We start from the raw sequence: 20,133 nt of genomic DNA, 5'->3' as shown, positions 1-20,133 counted from the left end.
ATATGCAGGTCTGATCAGTATTCCACTTGTGCTGCTTGAAATAAGAAAGGAAGCTTAAAAACATAGTGCAAATTCTGGGGGATATCTTGAGAAGGATAGCTGGGCAGAACTATTTATTTGCTGGGAGATGAGATCCCAGAAAAACAAATGTATAAAAAATATTGCCTGTACTGAACATTGATAACCCTGTAGAACTACGTAAGTCTGGGGTTGGTCTAAGACTGAGGCCCACAGTTTGAAATTGATGCTAGGAAGATGGAAGACTTTATAGTGCACTCACCCATACCCTATGTTAATTTGGTGCATGAATTGAATAACATTTCAAGATAATATAAAATCCATGCATGTAATTATTTGTTGAATACACATATCTAAATGTTCAGCTGCTCTGGCTTGCAGTATAATAACATTAAAAAGAGACAGATACTGTGTGGTTGTTTCATGGAAGGAGGTAGCATGAATCAATGAGAATACTTAAAGTACCTTGTTTACATTGGACTATGTGATGTACATATCCTTCTGTACCCTTCCTTAAATCACCATTGTATCTTTGGATATTGTAGATGTGCTATTGTCTTCTGTTTTCACTCAAACTCCACCTAAGTAAATACTGAACATGGACCTTAAAGTTTGACCAAAAATGTTTTGGATTAGCGCAAATTTTAAATGTGCAAATTTTGAATGAGTTTTAGGTATGAGGCTATTAATTGTAGAACTACCCAAAGACAGATTGATCTTTTGTTTAGTCAGCAGATGCACTGTGTGAAGACAAATAGGGCTTGATGCTGAGAGAGACTGAGTACTCGCTCCCACTGAAGTCAGTGAAAACTGCAGGTGTTCTGCACATTTAGAATTATTCCAAGTGAATGGTTGGATCCAAGAGAGATTAAAGGGACAGGCTGCTGCTGCTGCTTTTTTTTTTTTAAACTAATGATTTGACCAAGAAAAACTTGTTAGTAGTACCTAATTAATGTAAAGGAACAACAATACTTGTGTGAAACCAAAAAATCTATTTATTTAGATTATTTTCAAGTGCGTGCCCCTGGTAACTCTAAGTGCTTTAACAAATATTATAAATACAGAAAAAAACAAAGAATAAAAGCTAAAGAAAGTCAAGCAAACTTCCCATACAAATCAACTCAACTAGTAAATAGTACTTGACTAATAATTATTAATAATGTGTATGACTAACCACCCAAAACTCAAACCCTGCCTTCATTAAAAGAATGTAGATCAGTGTTGCATAGTGTTCTAAAGGTTAACAGATTCAGGCTCTGTTGGATCCAAGGGAATAATGAGTTTGAGTTAATGACCCTGCACAGAAAACATGCTGGCACAAGCTTCCTCTCCATTTTAAAATCAGTGGCTGCCTATTTATGACTTTAGACTACTAAAAAGACTTGGAAAACTGTATCAAGGTTCCCCCCTGAAAGTAAAGGTCATACTATTTTCACCAAGACCATTATTTATTTACTTATGTATTTAAAGTGCTCTTGGCCAAACCTACTACCTAAGCAGCCAGGCCAAACACTCACAAATTGGTAACCAAAGTAGCAAATCAGAGGTGCTTATATGGTTTCTGTTATCACTTCTAGTTGCTTTTGTTCTGTCTACTAACACAACGTCAATTTTGCAGAGACTAAACCTTAAACACACCCCAATTTGAATAAACTGTTGGGATGAATTGGTCCACTGCACCATCTGGGTCAGACAAGACAGAGATGTGAAGCTAGGTGTCCTCAGTATATCCTTTACAGCCCTTCCTATTAGTTTCTTGTCTGTGTGGAGCAGGATATGTGAAGCATAGAAGCAAAGAACTCTTAAAGCAGACGAGCAATTTCCCACACTACCTCTAGGATCTCTGGCAGAGAAAAAGAAAAGAGCCTTGAGTGATTCCACCAAACCCATTTAAGGATCAAAAATATGCCCACAATACATTTTGATTAATAATATTGTAAGCAATTGACAGACATGAAAGCCAAGAAGGCCAATGGCATATTGGGTTGTATTAGTAGGAGCATTGCCAGCAGATTGAGGGAAGTGATTTTCTCCTCTGTTTGGCACTGGTGAGGCCACACCTGGAGTATTGTGTCCAGTTTTGGTCCTCCCCCCGCCCCTAGTACAGAAGGGATGTGGACAAATTGGAGAGAGTCCAGCAGAGGGCAACAAAAATGATTAGGGGGCTGGGGCACATGACTTACGAGAAGAGGCTGAGGGAACTGGGGTTATTTAGTCTGCAGAAGAGAAGAGTGAGGAGGGATTTGATAGCAGCCTTCAATTACCTGAAGGAGGGTTCCACAGAGGATTGAGCTAAGCTGTTCTCTGTGGTGGCAGATGACAGAAAAAGGAGCAATGGTCTCAAGTTGCAGTGGGAGAGGTCTAGGTTGGATATTAGGAAACACTGTTTCACTGGGAGGGTGATGAAGCACTGGAAGGAGTTACCTAGGGAGGTGGTGGAATCTCCATCCTTAGAGGTTTTTAAGGGCTGGCTTGACAAAGCCTTGGCTGGGATGATTTAGTTGGTCCTGCTTTGAGCAGGGGATTTGACTCCTGAGGTCTCTTCCAACCCTAATATTCTATGATTCTGTGACATATAAGACTCCATTATCATCGTCCATCTCCAAACCCATACTACCACTGCAGATTCTGGAACGTACTCAGATCAAAATCCAATGGGCTGGGGTCAAGACACTTGTTCAATTGTCCTGCTGCAACCTTCTTCACCATCTTTCCCCCAAAAGAGGGGATAGACACATTTATAATTAGCAAGACTGTTATCATCGAGACAGTCATCCTGAGCAGAAACTTCATAATAGATTCCTTAAGGATAGAAGGCAGCCTGTCCTCCTGAAGGCAGGTGTTGAAAGTTTCCACAAAGTGCAGACCAGTGCTTCTTAACTGATCTTCAGCCAGGAAGAACATGAGTCCAGTTCACATTACCTGAGAACTTCTAGAACTGCAGTGAGTGATTCCAGCTGAAATTCATATTTTTTTTCTTGCTGATATGGAGGCAGTCTAGATCTGAGCAATTTATATCCACACAAGAACTTGAAAATTCCTTGCGGGGAATAATACTTGGCTCTGTAGCTGAGTGAAAATATGAATCAACTAGACTGTCCACCTACAGCAGTCCCACTTTAGGTACTTAACAAATACTATGGTAGATGTGGTTCACTGTTGAGTTATTTTGGGGAAGTTCTTTGGCTTCTGCTATTCGGGAGATCAGACTACATGATCATATTGGTCATTTTTTGGTGTTAGAATTAGATTGTCAGATACAGACGCTAAATATGAATTTATACTGTGTATAAAACAGTTGTTAAAAGCACTTTGAAACACTGTTTTAAGAATACAGTTTTAAACTTTTTACGCAATTGTTTGTTTTTTCAGTGCGTGTCTGATTTATGAGATCTGATTATGTAAACCGCATTGTATTACATTGGTCTGGTTTTGTGATGATGCTATGAAAAAGGCAAATGCAATCCCAGGATATGTTAGTCAAGGTATTTCCAGTTGAGATAGGGAAGAATTAATCCCATTGTCCAAAGCATTGGTAAAATGGTCTGGAATACTGTGTATAAAACTGGTCACCGATATTCAAGAAAAATGAATTCAAAATGGAGCAGGTATAGAGAAGAGCTGCTAGGATGATCAGGGGAATGGAGAGGAAACTAAAAAATCTTGCTCCGTTAGCCTAGCAAAATGAAAGCTGAGAGGGGATGTGATTGCTGTCTATAAATACCTTGGGGGGATAAGGAGGAAGAGAAGAAGAGCTGTTTAAGGTAATGGACACTGTTGGCACAAACTGGCCACAAACAAATGTAGACTGGAAGTTAGAACAAAGTTTCTAGCCTCAGAGGAGTAAGATTCTGGAATGGCCTTCCAATAGGAGTACTGGGAGCATCAGCCTAACTGGTCAAGATAGAGCTTGATACATTGTATGATGGGGTTGCCTGCACTAGCAGGGGACTGGATTCGGTGACCCATGAGGTCCCTTCCAGTCCTACATTCCTATGGTTAGAATGTAATCCTGCATGATTGGCAAAGAGATTATAACATAATATTGCATGAGCTTGGGAAATCTTATTTGAAAAATTAAGTTTTTTTTTCTGGTATTACTGTTTCAGAAAAACTTGTATTAGACATTTAAATAGACTTAACTAATCATGGAAAAGTTGTGGGTTGTATACGACTTTTTCCCCATGACCTTTGAATTTTATAATTTTTTAACAAATCAAATAACATTATCCAAATGTCCAGCAGTTGGGATATAGGAATAATGATCTAGCTCCCTAGAATCAGAAATTAGAGATGAAAAAGGCCCAGTGCCGTAGATCATCTAGGCCTTCTATCTCAACAGGATTGTTCCCTTCAGTACATCTGCTAATGCTTTATTTCTGAGTTGATTTTGTAGCCTACTGATTAATTGATTAAGGGTGAAAATCGCTAACTTACTGACTTTCTGGTGCTATATTCTGCCCTGGGATATGAGAAAGTGGCTTTCTTTTACTCCAGGTAGAACTTTGTGGGCCCTGTCTTCCCTGTTCTCATGAAGAAGGGAAGCTCTTCACACAAGAAAATTGTTCAGATCCTTTTTCTGTTATTTGGATCCTCCGGTCCCCTCCCTTTGAGCTGCTCCTGGTAATCTTATGCACAGGGACCTGGCTTCAAGCACCAGGGGTTCACCTCAGTTATGTTTCTTCCCTCTGTGCATATAAAATAGTGAACTAAGTAAATTTCTTTATGGTAACTCATGTAATGGAAGGTCAAGGTGATTAAGGCAAATACCACTATTGTTTCAGTAATAAGTTGCTCCACCTCTGCAGAGCAAAACTGCACCAGCTGTGCTCTAAAGTCACTGGGAATAGGGGATGCTCAGTATCTCTCAAGAAGAGCTTAACACCTGGCAGCACTAGGTGTTGCCTAGAATGTATAGAGGTTAATACGTTAAATTTGTTTTGGCTTGTTCTCTGTGCAGAAATTAGCTAAGATAAAGTATATATTTAAGATTTTTTTTTTTGTTCCCTAGGCAGCAGGAGCAATCCGTCCTCTCGTCTCTACTGTTGTTGCTTCCTCTGCAGATGGTTCCTTAGACCATTCACTAGAACGTGTCAGGTACAGAGCAAGTGAAATGCCTCAGGCTTTCCTATTTGATATAATCTATCAAGCATATCATCAGGTAAGATTTTGGGCTTTTCAAGACAGAAGCTCCTTCCCCCCCCCATGTCTGTTAAAGGAAAATAATTCACCTTGTTTGGTTTTTCTGAAAATTATAGTTGAAATTTCTATAAGTCTATCCCGGATTGTATGAGATTGCATGTAAATCATTTCAGTGTAGTCTCCTAATGACAATGTTTTATAATAATATTTTATAATTTTTTTTTTACTATGATCTGTGTACTAGTGACAACTCTTATCATCTGTTCAATTTATACTGTTATCAAACTGCCAAATACAAATTTGATTCCTGGGTTTTAGGTGACAAAAAAAAATCATTATCTATGCCTAATGGTACATGATGAAATATGTATTTTATATACTCTTTGATGGTATAATTCCATTACAGTCAATGGAATTATACCAGAGAGAATTTAGCCATTCATGTATTTACCAATGTGTCTCTTTTTTCCTTTGTGCATTAATGTATCATTAAACCTGTTAAAATTAATGCTACAAGTCTGACTTTGAATTAAGATTCCAATAACCCAGAAAACTCACAAAAGTCAGAAAATTAGCAATTACAGTTATTTAATTTCACGTCCTCTTACTTTCTCTCTAGCTTTGCGGTAATCTTTGTCCCTTATTTTCATCTTTTCCCATGACACATTGACCTTTTCCACTTCATGGGTGAAGATGACTCAAGCAAAGCACTCCTCTACTTGAGGATTAAGGGACTGATCCACAGCCCATTGGAAAGATTCCCAGGGCTTGGCTACACTGGAGAGTTGCAGTGCTGTAAACCCACCATCAGCGCTGCAGCTTACTCACCATCCACACTTGGAAGGCACATACAGCGCTGCATCTCCCTGGCTGCAGCGCTGGCTGTACTCCTGCTCTGCCTCGGGTATAACGATTGCAGCGCTGGTGATGCAGCGCTGCTCCGCAAGTGTGGCCACCAAAAGCGCTGTAATTGGCCTCCAGGGTATTAGGAGGTATCCCAGAATACCTGTTCAGCCACTCTGCTCATCAGTTCACACTGTACTGCCCTGGGCTCAGGTGACACACCCTTTAAATGCCCCGGGAATTTTAAAAATCCCCTTCCTGTTTGCTCAGCCAAGTGTGGAGTGCAATCAATCAGTGACCATGCCTCCACGCGCCAAACGAGCCCCAGCATGGAGCAATGGTGAGTTGATGGACCTCATCAGTGTTTGGGGGGAGGAAGCTGTGCAGTCACAGCTGCTCTCCAGCCATAGGAATTACGATACCTATGGGCAGATCTGAAGGAATAGCCCATGGAAAGGGACCATGACCGGGACGCGGTGCAGTGCAGGGTTAAAGTAAAGGAGCTGCGGAGTGCCTTTTGCAAAGCCCGCAAGGGAAACTGCCTCTCAGGTGCTGCCCCCATGACCTGCTATTTTTACAAGGAGCTGGATGCGATACTTGGGGGTGACCCCACTGCCAATCCGAGGACCACAGTGGACAGTTCAGAATAGGGAGAGGAGAGGGAGGTGGAAGGGAGGGAGGAAATCGAGAATGAGGGTACTGGGGTGGGGGAAGACACCCCGGAGTCCCAGGAGGCATGCAGCCAGGAGCTCTTCTCAAGCCAGGAGGAAGGTAGCCAGTTGCAGCAGCTGGAACTTGGTGAAGGAGAAGCAGAGGAGCGGGTTCCTGGTAAGCAGCTTTTATTTTCAGGATGGAAATGTTTCGGGAGAGGAGGGAGGGTTAGGGCTGCATGCATGCATGCTTAGATGTGGAATAGCCCATTGATGTGGTCTATCACGTCGCGGTAATCGGCCTCGGTAATCTCTTCAAAAGTTTCTGCCAGAGCGTGGGCAATGCGCTTCCGCAAATTTATAGGAAAGAGCCACTGTGGTCCTTGTCCCAGTCAGGCTAACGCGTCTGTGCCACTGTGCCACGATTGATGGGGGGACCATTGCTGCACACAGGCAAGCTGCATCGGGGTCAGGGCGGAATCCGCATTGCTGTAGAAGGCCCTCCCTTGCTTCCCAGGTGACCTGCCACAGTGAGATATCTTCCAGGATTAACTCCTGTGGAAAATGTAGGGATAGTGTTCAGTGTAGGTGCCCCTGCAGCTCTTTGCTTTCCCCAACGCACAGAAATCCCAGTGTAGCCCTGAACCAATCAGTCCCCCTTCCCAGGTGACCCGCAGCAGTGAGATAGCTTCCAGGATTAATTAACTCCTGCACTCATTCCCCGTTACTCGCCATGTCTTCACTGCTGTGGGTTCTCTGTGCTCTGGTTGGTATGTGGAAAGTATGCTAAAGTGAGACTGCAAACTCCTTCACTGTGATTATACACAATGCTGCATCTCTGTTAAATGTTTCAATTTTTGTCTTTCTAATAACAGTGTCCTTGAATACCCCACTGGCTGGATCAGAGACTGCTGAAAGGCTACAGAACTTGAGGAAGAAGCCACGAAAAAGCAAAGAAGATATGGTGAAAGCAGTTATGAATCAGTCTGCTAGAGAGAGTAAAAAACTCCAGGACTGGAGGGAAAAAATGCAGGACTGGAGGGAAAGAGAAAGCAGGAGAAAGGCAGTAGCTAAGAAGAAAAGCACGAAGAAGCTGATAAGCATCCTGGCGTGCCAAATGGACTGTATCCAGTCACTCGTAGCCATGCAGGCAGAGCATTACCTTGCGGCCGCTCCCCCCACAGTCCCAAAACTCTTTCCCTTGTGCCCCAATGTCAGCTCAAAACCCCCTTCTCCAGCATCCAGGTTATTAGCACCAGCAGCTGCCTCCAACACCTGTACGTTCACTTACCAGCCCTGAGAACTACAACCCTTACCTCTGCACTCAACCCTCATCACCATGCAGCATTTTCATCCTGAAGTGCAGCAGTCATTGCACAGCACTCCAGACAGGACATATTCAAACCTCTGACTGTACAGTTCATCACCCCACCCCCCTGCCATTTTAGTTATTTTCTTTTCAATAAATGAATTTGTGACTTTCAAAATAGTTTTCTTTATTGCAGAAAGTGTAAGATACCGTAGCCCAGGAAAAAAACAGGCACTGCAAATCATTGTAACCACTGCACTTCACCCCCGTGCAAGGCACCAAACATTACTGTTGGCTTTCAGCCTCAAATTCCTCCCTCAAGGCATCCCTAATCCTTGTAGCCCTGTGCTGGGCCTCTCTAGTAGCCCTGCTCTCTGGCTGTGCAAATTCAGCCTCCAGGCGTTGAACCTTGGAGGTCCATACCTGACTGAACGTTTCACCCTTCCCTTCACAAATATTATGGAGGGTACAGCACGCGGATATAACCACAGGGATGCTGCTTTCCCCCAAGTCTAGCTTCCCATAAAGAGAACGCCAGCGCCCTTTTAAACGGCCAAAAGCACACTCCACAGTCATTCTACACCGGCTCAGCCTGTAGTTGAACTGGTCCTTGCTCCTGTCAAGCTTCTCTGTATACGGTTTCATGAGCCAAGGCATTAACGGGTAAGCAGGGTCTCCAAGGATCACAGTGGGCATTTCGACGTCCCCTACTGTGATCTTCCAGTCTGGGAAAAAAGTCCCGGACTTCAGCTTCCCAAACAGGCCACTGTTCCGAAAGATGCATGCATTGTGCACCTTTCCAGACCAGCCTGTGTAAATGTCAATGACACACCCACGGTGATCCACAAGTGCCTGGAGAACCATAGAGAAATACCCCTTCCAATTAATGTACTTGGAGGCTAGGTGAGGTGGTGCCAGAATAGGAATATGCGTCCCATCTATCGCCCCTCCACAGTTAGGGAAACCCATTTGTGCAGAGCCATCCACAATGTCCTGCACGTTCCCCAGAGTCACGGTTCTTCTTAACAGGATGCGATTAATGGCCCTGCAAACTTGCATCAACATGATGCCAACAGTCAACTTTCCCACTCCAAACTGGTTCGTGACCAATCGGTAGCTGTCTGGAGTTGCCAGCTTCCAGACTGCAATAGCCACCCGCTTTTGCACTGACAGGGCAGCTCTCAATCTTGTGTCCCTGCGCCGCAGGGTGAGGGAGAGCTCCTCACACAGTCCCATAAAAGTGGGACTGCCAAAAGTTCTGCCGCCACTGCTCATCATCCCAGACTTCCATGACAATATGATCCCACCACTCAGTGCTTGTTTCCCGAGCCCAAAAGTGGCGTTCCACGATCCTGAGCATTTCCATTAATGCCAAAAGCACTTTAGTGTCATATGCATCAGGTGACTCGATATCATCGTCGGACTCCTCATTGTCACTTTGGAGCTGAAGGAATAGCTCAACTGCCAAACTTGATTGCTGATGAGTGTCACCAGCACAAGTCCCCAGCAGCTGGGGCTCCATTTCCCGCAGAAATCGCGCTGCACAGAAACCTTTGGGAGACTCACAATGGCGCCAAACATGAACGGAAAAACAGTGAGTGCTCGGATGTGAAGCGATGCACCACGGGGCATTGGGACAGGCAGCGGAATGACCCGCACCCTTCCGTCCCCTTCCCACAACCCACGGCACCAAAATGGGACGAGGTGCTCTGTGGGATAGCTGCCCACAATGCACCACTCCCAACAGCACTGCAAATGCTGCAAATGTGGCCACACTGCAGCACTGGTAGCTGTCAGTGTGGCCACACTGCAGCGCTTTCTCTACACAGCTGTACGAAGACAGCTGTAACTCCTAGTGCTGCACAACTTCAAGTGTAGCCAAGCCCCCAGTGATTTAGAGTTTAGGTCTCGATTCAACAAAATACATAAGCTAATGGACTGACATGCTTAAAGTTAGATATATGTTAAGTATCTTAATGAATCAGTGCAGTAAGTGGCAGAACTTTGTGGAGGCAATCCAGTGTGTGAGTAGTGTAATAATGGACAGTGGCATATGCTAAAATATTGGAAGATACTAATTTTGCAAATATCAGTTAATGTATGTGAAACTATAAAATATTCCATGCATCGTAGTAAATTATTAGATTCACTAGATACATTGATTAATGACTGATCAAGATACATATGTGAATACAATCTGTTTTAACTTTCCATTAATTAACTATATTGCATTAACACCATCTTTATTGAATTGAAAAATTTGGGGCAGGAGATGCTAATGAAACCTTAATAGTTTCACCATTATCCCCTTTGATGTTTTCTTTCAATTGCCTCACCCTACACTCAGAGCTTACAGGAAGCACTCCAAACTCTAATCTCCAGGCTTCACTTCCTCTTCACACATCAACTTGTGGGGAGTTGCCTATCATCCAGCGATCTCCAAGGTTGGTGCCTGGGAGCATAAAATTACTTCACTTGCCACTTGGCAGGAATTCTTTCAGTGCACTAGTGTGTAAACCATGGTACCCTATCGTTGAAAAGCAGAATCTGTTACAAATCCTTTGGAAGAATAACAACCTGTGTTGTGAAATCTTTTGAGTCTTAGATGAAGCTTACCTCCACATCATCACTCCCATTTATCTACTTTGAATGAAATAAAGTATTTATTCCGCATGAAATCTACATGAAAAGGATGTTACCATTGCATTGGTAAGCTCTCAAAATTCAGGAGATATCACTCCCCGCCTCATGAGTATCTGTTGTGACTGTTTTTAATTTCATGGCCATATACTATTTCTAAAACTATACTGTACTCTATTTTTCTAGGCTTAGACTGTGGATACCCCATGTGCAGGTACGCTACAGAGCTGGGAAGGGTGTAAAGGAGCTTTGCTGTTCCTCCACTGCATTGTTGAATGGCCAGCGATATTTGCAATCCCTGTGTTACTGTGAGTACAGGGAACGCTCCCACCTAGAGTGTGCACTTCTCTCCCTCTGCAGGAGCAAAACTCCAAAAGAGGGCATTGAGGAACCAGGGGTATGGTGCCTTCCTCACACCCATTGCATTGGCTATATGTTGTTCATCTGAAGGGATGATGCAACATGCACAAATGCTCTATGCTTTGGAGCTCTGGAAAAGAATTCAGTTTACTAAAACTTCTTAAATGTTTCTGGTCACAAGTGGTAGTGGTGGTTGTTATGTATTTTACTGCAATAGCACCTAAAGGCTCCGATCAAGGGTCAGTGCCCTACTTGTGCTAGGAACTATACAAACAGATAACAAAAAGATATCTGCTGCCCTGAAGACCTGTAGAAGAGCTTTTTGTAGGGACTGGAGGTGGAAAAAAGATAGCTAAAAGTGCTTTGCAAACCTTAACTAATCTTCACAAAAATCTCATGAACATTGGCATCATTACAGCATTTTACAGATACAGAAAGAGAAATTAAATGTCTTGTCCAAGATCGCATAACAGGTCATATGGCAAAGCTGGGAATGGAGTCCAGCTCTTCTGTGCATTCTAGACTATGCTCTTACTCTGTGTAGAAAACACAATAGTGACCTTTATGACATAACACCAGGGACCAGTTGAAGGCCACTTTCACCTTTACTGCTTTCCCAGGTTTCCCAATTGAATATATGTGCGTTTGTTTTATTTTTTGTCTGATATTGCACATCACATTTTTGCATGTAGGATCTAATTTTAGTGTTTGCTCATGTCTCTCATTTCTCTAGGTCCATTTTCTATTATTGTTCTGTCCACAGAGGAATTTGCATCTTCTCTCAACTTATAACATGTGAATCTCATTAATAGGCTGTTTTACTTGCCCTACTAGATCATTAATGAAGATATTAAATGAGATTGGATCTAACCCACCAATCCCTAAAGAAATAAATGTATTTGAAACAAAATAAATTACTCGAAATGCTAACAAACAGTACTTTGACTGGCTTGCTGTTGAACATTTATAGGTATGATGGCTAGGGTTTCAGATATTTAATTTGTATTTTGGAAAAAAGAGCTATTTTTCATGTGGCTGCAGACGTGCATTCCACTCAGATGTGCACATGCCCAGTGCTGACTGAAACTGGAAAACTTTTGCTTAGCAGTATCCATAGGGATGCCGCTTGTGTCCTATGGCCCTTAGCTCCTCCCATGGCTATTTAAAGGCGACATCCCAGCCCCCACTTTCAGTTCCTTTGCACTGAATGTTAAAAGTAGAGACTCCGATTCAGATGGGTGAAGGGTGGGTTGTGGAATACACGTTTGCACCCACATCTCCAAGAGACAAGACATTTGAGTCTTTCACATTTTTCTAGAGGAATGCAAATAATTGAAAAAGAACTGCTTAGTCTCCTGGGAAAATAATGTAAACATTTCTTTTAAAACTTATGACAGTACAAACAGCTATATGAGCAGTGTCCAAATTTTTGAGCCTCTGGGCAAAACATGTTTCTGAAAGGTCAAAAGGTTACAATCAACGCTTTGGGGCATATTTTCTATCCTGTTCTTTTCCCTTTGCACTTTTTCCCCTTAAGTGCCTTGTTTTTGAGAGGAGAGTCATCCATTTATTCTTAACACAGTTGCCCTCAAAGGCCACAGATTTGACATAACTGAGTTATATACAATATTTTGTCATAATCCCATTATACCTATTCATATATTATAGGTGAAAGAGGCAGCAACAGCTACAGTTAAAATTACCTAACGTTTTCCAGTATAAGCCTCTATTTTTGGTTGTTTATAGCTTTGCCAAGTGCTAGCCATTTGGTCTGAAATTTTACATTAGCTCTCTGCCTCAGAGTGAATTTATTTTGCGAAGTTTCAGCAAAAACAGCTTAGCCATTTCTGAAAACAATGTTGGGGAAAATATGTATGTTTTATTTGTTTAAAGAATTCCATCTGCTTTATTGAAGTGTTCTGATGTCACTATCCTTTATAGCTGGAACTTGAAATTTGTCAGGGAGGTATCTTTTGCTGCCCTAATGAAAATCCACTGAGATTTGGCTAAATTAGAAGCCTCTTCGTATCATCATGTACATGTAGTCAGTGGAGCTTTTTGCTCCAGTTATAATATGTCCACTGCACGGGGTATGCTCCCAGGACTCACTCAGCTTTCTGCATGGTGCAGAGTTAGAGTTCTAGATGGGACTGAAATACAATGACTTCCTCCCCTCCAAGTGCATTATTGCCACGAACTAGATCATAGGTTCTTGTGCCCTTTCCATATTAGTAGATACAGTTGTTAGCTACAGTATCATATACTTTTTGTTCATTCAATGCACTTGGAGATCAGTGACTTGAGGCAGAGAATTAGAAAGAGAGAAATAACTTGCTTTTGTGTTTGCAACACTGGACAGGGACTCAGGACCAACTGGGTTAAATTCTTTGCTCTGACTTACCCAACATCACAGAGGATGTCTAAGAACACTATACTGTAATGGGTACATGCAAGGGGACTGAATTATTGTAGCACAGGCATCCTTAACTCTGGCATTTCCTAACGTATTAGGTTAATATAAATGGAATTCCTGTTTTTATTCTATCCATATCAGCCCCCAGGGAAATAAAAAAACTAGAAATGTTAATTATAAATCCGCCCTTTCAAGGAATAGCCAAAGAAGTCTTATTTCTTAGACCAGACTTGTTCTTTTTTGTCTTAGGTAGTTTCAGGTTTCCGTTCAGATTTTTAAATTAAACTAGGAGCCTATATCCAAAAAATCTTCCTGAAGTCTGAAAAGAAAGACAGGTTACATCATTTAGTGGAAGTTAGGCATTCCCTAGAGCAATATCTTAAGAGGAATTAGAGTATCAGGAAGTCAAGTAGACTGTCTGTTCCATCAGATTATATTAGGTCTGATTTCTATACAGACCTGATCCTGACAGATTGTGCAATGCATAGAAGCCCTCTGTATTTAGTAATAATATAAAACATCATGTTCTGTCATGTCACATTATTGTAACAAAGTAGCAGAATATTATGTAGAAAAGGCTGAAATACACGCTTCATGCTGTGTGTGGTGTCAAGATTAGGTGCTCATTATCTAGGTATATTTAACAAGGTGGGACAGTTGTAAACAGTTACAGAGCCTTGCTTTCCTGGCAAGTGGACAGCTAAGAATAGAAGTGGAATAGCAGGAGAGCCTGAACAGAGTCTAGAGAGGTGTCTGCAATAAGACATTGGGAGAAGATACAGCTAACTGCTAGTGGACCAGCATTGACAAGCGGAGTGCCTTCTAGAAGGCAGGAAGTACATGCAGATGATGGGGAGCAGCAGACTTCAGAGGGTTGTAGTTTGAGAACACTGCAATGTTTTTTGTATAGAGAAGCCTCTGCTCTCCATTAAAGGGGAATAGTGGATGTTAAATAATACGTTCCTTTTTTAAGGAGACAATTTCTATTTGAAAATCACACTTCCATCTGAAAAGGTTGTATCTGATTTACAAGTAATCTCTATTATATACTATACCTGAAAGAGCTTTAAATAAAAACAGCTTCTCTATTTTTTGGTGTTTATACTTAGGGCATTTGACTCTACTTCATGTATAGTCAATTTGACTGTTTTGTTGATGGTAGACGTTTCCCTGGCACTGCAAGAGGGTTTTTAACAGTGATCACAGCAGCAAACCTGAAAGCGAAGCTGAAATAGACCAACCAAGAGGTAGGAGTGTACACTGAGAAAGGGTTAGCCCTGAGCCTGTTTACAGGTCCTGCGCAACCCATCAGGCAACCTAGGCGGTCGCCTAGGGCACTAACATTTGGGGGCAGTGACCACGGCGGCCACCGCGGTCGTTGGCAGTATTTCAGGGGCAGGACCTTCCGCCACCTCTGTCGGGGGTGCCATTTTGGGGGTGGGACCTTCCACTGCGTAGGGCGCCAAAAAACCTGGCGGCACGCCTGCCTGTTTAGGAGTGTTGCTCTCAAGTCTGCCTAAAAGATCCTTGTAAACAGCAGTGGGGAACAAAATCAGTTTCCAGAATTCAGACCTAGAGAGGTCAGATTGTGTGCTGTCTCTTTTTTGGAGGCTTCTTCAGGGATGTACTAAATTAATATGTCTCCTGTTCATGCCCCTCTTCCAGCCAGCACAACCCCACTGTTCGGGCAGTGGTGGCAAACCTGGCTGAGGGGATTTTGCAAAACCTGCCTGCATAGATGAGGACCTCTAATTATAAGCAGACAAAATAATATAATGTCAGGAAGAATCATGCAAGTACTTAAATTCCATATCCTGAGAAGCAGATGTTCTTTTGGAACAGAAGAACCATTACAAGGGTGTCCACAGAATTTGGGATGGGATGGAGAGAAGAGAAATTCTGCAAATTGTTCAATCAGCTCAAACATTCTTTTCAAAGATAAACAAATTTTCTTGTGTAGCAGATCTCTGGGGCTTATGGAGGGAAGAGTTGGCTGGAAATATGAAAGGAAGTTGGCTATTGCTAGGTCCACTGCAGTCATAATTACTCATAGATTTGCCTTTTCAGCACATAAATGAGTATACGGAGCTATGTATGTGGGATTTGTAAACTTCCGAAGTACATCTTGAAGGGAAATATCGTCATTAGGGTTTTTCTCTTTAAACTTGTATGAAACATTTTAGTATCCTCTAGTAGGAAGTGAAGTCAGCTCTACAGTTTACTATTATTTGAACATAGGTCAGGCAGGTCCTTTTCAGGCAAAATATCTAGATTGATTCTATGCCTTTCTGTGGGTGCCATCTTTGCTGAGAAATCAATGTTTGTTAAAGTAACTTTGTCTGTAACAACTGAGATTAAGTTAAAGTAGTAAACGAATTGTTAACTAAGACCTTGGTACTTAGGTACTCCAAAGGCCCATAACATTTAGGGTAATACTGTCAGTAGGAGCTGAAGTAAGTGGATATATTTTTAATCATTACTGGAGAGAAGCATTGATGGCAGACGTAATAAGCTCATTTTGTTGTTTTTAATGTAGCTGTCTGGAAGGGAGGTATTAACATTCATTCATGCTCACTAAGGAGGTGGAGTGTGACAGAACTGAAGTTGTGGATAATGGAGAAACCCACTTCCCTGTATGTAGACATTTTGTTATTCACTGTGGCCTTTCTGAAGAACCTTGGACTGCTGACATTCTCCTTGTCACCTGAAGTTGTGGCTATGGAGTTGCTAAGGATTATAACGTGTCAGACTGTTGCAGATAATGGTTCAGAGACCTGGCATAAATGACATTCTAACAAGCCAGGTTATACTACTTCATCATTGGACACAGTTACTGATTCTCTTCTTAGTCTTTTTCTATTTGTTTTTGTTGTTCCTTTAAAAAAATAGGAATGGTATAACTAAATTAGGAAAAGCAAGCTAAGAAAAATTCTGGAAAGGGTATGTGTGAGTTCAAAGTCAGTTCTGCTCACACTTTTTGTGAGACTATGGTGCTAAATGGAGTCTTCAGGTTCACATTTCAAACATTCTATAGCTCCTTTGGTCACTCATGCCTATTCAGATATGATCCATTGGACTGGACGTTGACTCCATTCAGACAAAAAGGATACCTAAATCTTTGCTTGAAATCCTTGGTTTATGAAATGATTGTGTTGAGTATAGATGTTTGTAAAAGCACTGAAAATAATGTGGAATCACATTAAGTTATACTTAGTGAGGTAGATGAACAGATCTAACTATAGTCCATAATGAGTCATAATGCAAACCGTTCGATTTTTTTCAAGGATGACGTGGGCAGATATTTATATCAAACATATTATCTCCATAAGGATGATCTGCCACAGTAGTGATGTCAGTCAACCTCTATGAATCCATCCCATATGTATTTGAGAATCACTGTTTGTTGTGTTACAGCTTAGGGTACATGTGCATTTTGAGCTGGAGGTGTAAAGTCCAGCTCAAGTAGACATATCTGCATTACCTCTGATTGAGCTACTTCATTAAAAGTAGAGTATAGCCATCATGGCATGAGCAGTGGCTGCCTTGAGTACGAACCTAGCATCTTGGATGGGTACATACTGTGAAAGCTAGGCCTTATGGCTGCTCATGCTCCTGCAGCCGCACACTATTTTTAGTGTGCTGTCTCAGTCAGCGCTAGTGTGGGTATGTCTTCTTGAGCTGGAATTTACACCTGTAGCTCAAAGTTTAGATTATAATTGAACTTTTCTTTTACTACACTAATATGTGTGTGGGGGCTGTCCTGCCTCTCCTCGACACTATTATGGAACACAGTGATAGTGCATCAAAAATTACTAATGAATTGGCCAGGAACTGGGTAAAATCAGCTAATAGTTTTAGAAATATACTCAATATAGTTGTATAAGCCAACCAAATAACAAACAGAGCAATGCTGGATTCTTTCTAACATGGAGTCCTCGATGTAGACTACTTCCACCTGCCTACAAAATATAATCAGTAGTTATACTGTTATGTTTGAAAAACTTAATTTATTTTTATTGCTGTACTTATATTTATGTGTTAAGTTTCTGGCTGCTTTTCAAGTTTTCTGAAGCATCCCAGAGGGTTATTTATGTGTGTAACACTTTTTGCCTCCTACATTATTATAAGTGCTGCATTTTAATCCTTGCTCTCTCAAAGGTGTTTTTAGAATATCGAAGTATTCATTCTGTCTCTAAAACAGAAGCACTGATATTTAGTGGTATAGTAAAATAGCATGGAGGCATTTGAGTTTGCAAAAGTATCCCGCATCACTGTATCTTTTACAAACATGAGAATCTGTATAGATTATAACATTTAGTGGCATGATAATGTAAAGTTGGGAAATATGTATAATTGAACAATTGTAAATTTTTCTATGTGTAATCTAAACATAAAACCCACCTGACAGAGAGGAAGAAAATTCTGATCACTTTATAGATTCATAGATTGTAAGGTCAAAAGGGAACATTGTGATCATTTAGCCTGAACTCTTGAATAACAGAGGCCATAGAATTTCCCCAAAGTAATTCCTAAAGTATATCTTTTATAAAAACATCCAATCCAACTGTTCCAGTGGTTAATTACTCTTACCATGAAAAATGTATGTCTTACTTCCAGTCTGAATTTGTCTAGCTTCAGCTTCCAGCCATGGGATCTTATTGTACCTTTCTCTATTAGATTGAAGAGTTCATTACTAAATATTTCTTCCCCATGAGGTACTTATAGATTGAAATTGTTGGCCTTTACTCTCTTTGTTATTAAATAGATTGAGCTCCTTGAGTCTGTCACTAAAAGGCATGTTTTCTAATCCTTTAATCATTCTTTAAAAGCAGCAAAGAATCCTGTGGCACCTTATAGACTAACAGACGTTTTGGAGCATGAGCTTTCGTGGGTGAATACCCACTTCTTCAGATGCATGTGGTGGAAATATCCAGGGGCAGGTATATATATATGCTAGCAAGCAAGCTAGAGATTTGGTGTCAAGAAAGTGGACCTCCCATGTAGATTTGTCCAGATGATGAAGATGTCATCAATGTACCATAGGTAGAGAAGGGCCCCACAATATGCCAATATCTTTATGGCCGACCTGGAACAACGCTTCCTCAGCTCTCGTCCACTCACGCCCCTTCTCTATCTACGCTACATTGATGACATCTTCATCATCTGGACCCATGGGTAGGAGACTCTGGAAAAATTCCACCATGATTTCAACAGCTTCCACCCCACCATCAACCTCAGCCTGGACCAATCTAGATGGGAGGTCCACTTTCTTGACACCACGGTGCAAAAAAGTGATGGACACATTAACACCACCCTATATCGAAAACCTACCGACCGCTATGCCTACCTTCATGCCTCCAGCTTCCATCCCGGACACATCACACGATCCATTGTCTACAGCCAAGCACTGAGGTACAACCGCATCTGCTCTAACCCCTCAGACAGAGACCAACACCTACAAAATCTCCACCAAGCATTCTCAAAACTGCAATACCCGCACGAGGAAATAAGGAAACAGATCAACAGAGCCAGACATGTACCCAGAAGCCTCCTACTGCAAGACAAACCCAAGAAAGAAACCAACAGGACTCCACTGGCCATCACATACAGCCCCCAGCTAAAACCCCTCCAACGCATCATCAAGGATCTACAACCCATCCTGGACAATGATCCCACACTTTCACAGGCCTTGGGTGGCAGGCCAGTCCTTGCCCACAGACAACCTGCCAACCTGAAACATATTCTCACCAGTAACTGCACACCGCACCATAATAACTCTAGCTCAGAAACCAATCCACGCAACAAACTTCGATGCCAACTCTGCCCACATATCTACACCAGCGACACCATCACAGGACCTAACCAGATCAGCCACACCATCACTGGTTCATTCACCTTCACATCCACCAATGTAATATACGCCATCATATGCCAGCAATGCCCCTCTGCTATGTACATCGGCCAAACTGGACAGTCTCTACGGAAAAGGATAAATGGACACAAATCAGACATCAGGAATGGCAATATACAAAAACCTGTAGGAGAGCACTTCAACCTCCCTGGCCACACTATAGCAGACCTTAAGGTGGCCATCCTGCAGCAAAAAAACTTCAGGACCAGACTTCAAAGAGAAACTGCTGAGCTTCAGTTCATCTGCAAATTTGACACCATCAGCTCAGGATTGAACAAAGACTGTGAATGGCTTGCCAACTACAGAACCAGTTTCTCCTCTCTTGGTTTTCACACCGCAACTGCTAGAACAGGGCCTCATCCTCCCTGATTGAACTGACCTCGTTATCTCTAGCTTGCTTGCTAGCATATATATACCTGCCCCTGGATATTTCCACCACATGCATCTGAAGAAGTGGGTATTCACCCACGAAAGCTCATGCTCCAAAACGTCTGTTAGTCTATAAGGTGCCACAGGATTCTTTGCTGCTTTTACAGATCCAGACTAACACGGCTACCCCTCTGATACTTAATCATTCTTGTGGCTCTTCACTTTCCAATTTATCAACATCCTTCTTGATTCGTGGACACTAGAACTGGACACTGGATTCCAGCAGCGATCGCACAAGTGCCAAATATAGAGGTAAAATAACCTCTCCTCCTCCTCAAAATTCCCATGTTTATGCATCCTATAATTGTATAAGTTCTTTTGAGCTGGAGCTCATGTTCTGCTGATTATCCACCCCATAACCCCCAAATCTTTTTCAGAGTAATTGCTTCCATGCTAGAGCCTCCATCCTGTACGAATG

The 20,133-nt window shown here is 42.0% G+C and overlaps 1 protein-coding gene across 4 annotated transcripts in view; it reads left to right on the top strand.

The window, feature by feature from the left end:
• The window catches only part of CRPPA (CDP-L-ribitol pyrophosphorylase A), a 207,274-nt gene that overhangs the window by 37,277 nt on the left and 149,864 nt on the right, over positions 1 to 20,133 (top strand). For all 4 annotated transcript variants that reach the window (XM_030550699.1, XM_030550697.1, XM_030550696.1 and 1 more), the window contains exon 3: positions 5,030 to 5,179. In XM_030550699.1, coding sequence (XP_030406559.1) covers positions 5,030 to 5,179 — 150 coding nt within the window. The remainder of the gene's footprint in view (positions 1 to 5,029; positions 5,180 to 20,133) is intronic.

The sequence above is a fragment of the Gopherus evgoodei genome, chromosome 2 (genome assembly GCF_007399415.2).
Source record: "Gopherus evgoodei ecotype Sinaloan lineage chromosome 2, rGopEvg1_v1.p, whole genome shotgun sequence".
NCBI lineage: Eukaryota > Metazoa > Chordata > Testudines > Testudinidae > Gopherus > Gopherus evgoodei.
The sequence above is the reverse complement of the archived record's forward strand: the minus strand, read 5'-3'. Positions and strand labels throughout refer to the sequence as shown.